Source organism: Lucilia sericata, unplaced genomic scaffold (assembly GCF_015586225.1).
Source record: "Lucilia sericata isolate MDLA Ls3-8-SP2 unplaced genomic scaffold, ASM1558622v1 Contig002892F_arrow, whole genome shotgun sequence".
In the NCBI taxonomy this organism is placed as follows: domain Eukaryota; kingdom Metazoa; phylum Arthropoda; class Insecta; order Diptera; family Calliphoridae; genus Lucilia; species Lucilia sericata.
The window spans coordinates 19,077-22,933 of record NW_023996566.1 but is presented as its reverse complement, the minus strand read 5'-3'; the positions used below and the strand labels follow the sequence as shown (position 1 = coordinate 22,933).

At 29.1% G+C, this 3,857-nt stretch overlaps 1 protein-coding gene across 1 annotated transcript; it reads left to right on the top strand.

Annotated features, from left to right (window-relative positions):
- The first annotated feature begins 415 nt into the window (after window positions 1-415).
- LOC119614439 (doublesex- and mab-3-related transcription factor A2-like) lies at window positions 416-3,640 on the top strand. Its single transcript, XM_037970561.1, has 3 exons — window positions 416-673; window positions 2,674-3,216; window positions 3,434-3,640. The coding sequence occupies exons 1-3, from the start codon at window positions 416-418 to the stop codon at window positions 3,638-3,640; spliced, it is 1,008 nt and encodes a 335-aa protein (XP_037826489.1).
- The last annotated feature ends 217 nt before the right edge of the window (window positions 3,641-3,857 follow it).

The following is a 3,857-nucleotide window of genomic DNA, read 5'->3' as shown; positions in this document are numbered from 1 at the left end:
GTTTCCCATAAACTCCTAGAAATCCTTCTCCACCAAAATAAATATGGCGTATTCACTAGCAAAACTTCCCTTAAACCCAAAACCAACCCACCACCCACAAGTTAAGGAGGAGCTTTTAACAATTTTACACCAATAACAAAAAATGTAACCAAAAACTTTGTAACAGTGAAAAAATACAAGAACACTGTTTCAAAATAAAACTTACAATTTTCGCAGGACACGTTTCTTTGTGGATCATGCGCCTTTCCTTGCAATAGTATCCAAATACAGACAGTTACAAGATATTTTAATGCAAAACAATCTTGTAACATTTCTCAAGTGTTTTCCGTTTGAAATAAACAATTTCAAATATCTTTTGAACTTAGTTACGTCGTGACTTTTAACGGGTATTAATCGCTACTATTGCTTTATAAAAATGACCTCTAAAGAATCTAAGGAGTCGTCCACGACTTTGGTGGCTAAAAAGTCACGCAAATCTTTAAAATCTTTGGTAGCGGTAGATTCTATTAATAATAAGTCAACGTCTACAAATCGTGTTCCGAAATGTGCCCGCTGTCGTAATCACGGCTGGATATCAGAGCTACGCGGTCATAAGAAACATTGTACTTATAAGAATTGTCGTTGTGCTAAGTGTGTGTTGATTTTCGAGCGTCAGAGAATAATGGCGGCTCAGGTAAGATTTAGAACTGAAACCGGAGGATTATGCTAACAGAAAATCGCTTGTAATGGCATTAAAATAGTTTTAAATTAAAAAGTTATTTTTTTTTGTAAAAAAAATTAGCCCCTCTTAAATCGAAAAAGTTAGTTAGTAGTTAGTTAGTTAGTTAGTTAGTTAGTTAGTTAGTTAGTTAGTAGTTAGTAGTTAGTTAGTTAGTAGTTAGTTAGTTAGTTAGTTAGTTAGTTAGTTAGTAGTAGTTAGGTTAGTTAGTTAGTTAGTTAGTTAGTTAGTTAGTTAGTTAGTTAGTTAGTTAGTTAGTTAGTTAGTTAGTTAGTTAGTTAGTTAGTTAGTTAGTTAGTTAGTTAGTTAGTTAGTAGTTAGTTAGTTAGTTAGTTAGTTAGTTAGTTAGTTAGTTAGTTAGTTAGTTAGTTAGTTAGTTAGTTAGTTAGTTAGTTAGTTAGTTAGTTAGTTAGTTAGTTAGTTAGTTAGTTAGTTAGTTAGTTAGTTAGTTAGTTAGTTAGTTAGTTAGTTAGTTAGTTAGTTAGTTAGTTAGTTAGTTAGTTAGTTAGTTAGTTAGTTAGTTAGTTAGTTAGTTAGTTAGTTAGTTAGTTAGTTAGTTAGTTAGTTAGTTAGTTAGTTAGTTAGTTAGTTAGTTAGTTAGTTAGTTAGTTAGTTAGTTAGTTAGTTAGTTAGTTAGTTAGTTAGTTAGTTAGTTAGTTAGTTAGTTAGTTAGTTAGTAGTTAGTTAGTTAGTTAGTTAGTTAGTTAGTTAGTTAGTTAGTTAGTTAGTTAGTTAGTTAGTTAGTTAGTTAGTTAGTTAGTTAGTTAGTTAGTTAGTTAGTTAGTTAGTTAGTTAGTTAGTTAGTTAGTTAGTAGTTAGTTAGTTAGTTAGTTAGTTAGTTAGTTAGTTAGTTAGTTAGTTAGTTAGTTAGTTAGTTAGTTAGTTAGTTAGTTAGTAGTTAGTTAGTTAGTTAGTTAGTTAGTTAGTTAGTTAGTTAGTTAGTTAGTTAGTTAGTTAGTTAGTTTACTAACTTTGTTGAAACAAAACTCAGCAATAGTTTTTTTTAAATCGGAGCAACCGTTTAGAAATTACAAATAAATCTACATTTGGTGTCGTTGTCGTCTGTGGTTACAATTGCGATTAAGCTGTTAATTGTTTTTAACAGTTGAAGAAAGTGTTCAAATTAAATTTAAAAATGCTTTAACGTTAAAGTAATGCTTAGTTAATTACAGAAAACAGGTTAAAATTAAAAGAATTAAAATAATAACAGAAAAATAGTGAAATTTACTAACTTCGTTGAAACAAATAAACTTATTTATTTTATCAATTAAATATACAATCTTAACAGCTGTAGTATTATCTTAACATCTCAACAAAATCTATATTTCCTAAAGATATTAATTTCAATTTCAAAATAAATAAAAGAAAATAAATACAAAACTAACTTTTACACCCAAAATAATATAAGAAAAAAGAAAATCATAATATATTCATTGCATTTAATGGTTAAAATAAACAGCTTGCGGTTACAAATAGAAATAATAAGGGCGTTTTCCTAGATTAAATGTTAGACATTAAATCAAAACCAAAATAAACAAAAAGTGATGATGATGACTACCAAAAATCATAGAACATCAACCACTAGATATCATTTTATACAACAACAACAAGTTAAATAGAAATATTTGTTTCAAATGTTTGCACAAGTGTTTCAAAAACTGTCTAACATTCCTGCACAAATAAAAACAAAACTCAAGAAAAAAAGTTCACAGGTCAGGTTACTTTAATAACTAAACTAAACTCCCCTTAGATTTAACTAATAAATATATATTTATCTATCAACTAGAAAAAAGGCTAGAAAACCAGACATTTTTAACACCCCACCACTTCTTCTCTAATAGAAAATATGTTAAAGTTTATGTCAAGCCATGTCAGGCATATTAATTTCAATCTATTGTTTACATTTAACTAAATTCGTAAGTAAATAATATGTTTTCTCTTCTTTTTATATCTAGGTAGCCCTTAAGCGTCAACAGGCTGTAGAAGATGCCATTGCTCTGCGTTTAGTGGCCACTAAAACTGGCCAACAAATGGACAGTCTGCCTCCTGGCAATATATTTGATTTGGCGGAAAATCTGCAGGACATTAAACAGGCAAACAAGGCCTCAAATCCAATACAACAAGAAACTGTTGAAGATTTAAGTTTACCCAGTAAACAAACAGAATCTTTGCAGAAAAGTTCTAAAGTAGAAACCATCACCGCTAATAATGCCTCCAGCACAAGTTGTGCTTCATCTACTACTCTAACTACTTCCTCTACTGCTAACGTTTCACAGAATGCCATTGATATGTTGGCTCAATTATTTCCTCAAAGAAAACGCGCAGTTTTGGAATTAGTTTTAAAAAGATGTGATTCTGATTTGGTTAAAGCTATTGAAAATATTTCCTCATCCTATAAGGATCATAGAGAAGATATAGAAGTTGATGTAGAGCCATTAACGAACAGTGGAAATAATGTTATGAAAAGTGCTTTTAAACCGGTTTATAGTTCAGGAATGGTAAGTTTTTAAAATAGCTTTCAAAAAATTAAAAAAAAAGCTATAGACTAGATTATACACTATACTATATATTAGACTGTAGGCTGATTAGTTGAGATTTTGTAGTTCATTTTTTAAGAAATCAATTTACATAGACAGTTATTTAAGTTTTAAACAGTACTGTATATTTAAGCAATTTTAGATTTATTTTGAAATATTATTTTTCTTTCCTTCACAGCATCCCAAACCTTTAACCCTTAGCAGTTCGTTATGTTCCACCGCTACTGCTTATCCCAAATGGTTTGTGCCCCTTACATTTCCCATTACTTTTCAGGGGCATTTGGCACCAGCTTTACCTCCTAACGCTAGTCTACCGCCTCTCGCTACACGTTGTACTTTGCCAAATTGTACATGTTTAGAGGGTTATCAATTTAATTGTTCATAAAATGTTTGAGAATTGTTGTAAAATTTTAAATATTTAATAAAAATTAATAAGTATTAAATGTAAAATATATTTTTGTTAATTTTACTTAAAATTTTTATTTTTACTTAAATTTTTAAATTTAGTAATATGGTAACACTAAAGCTTAATATAAAATAAAGCTAAGCTGGTAACATTGTTTTTTACACTAACGGTATTTTTTTATCTAAGCAATGTTAAT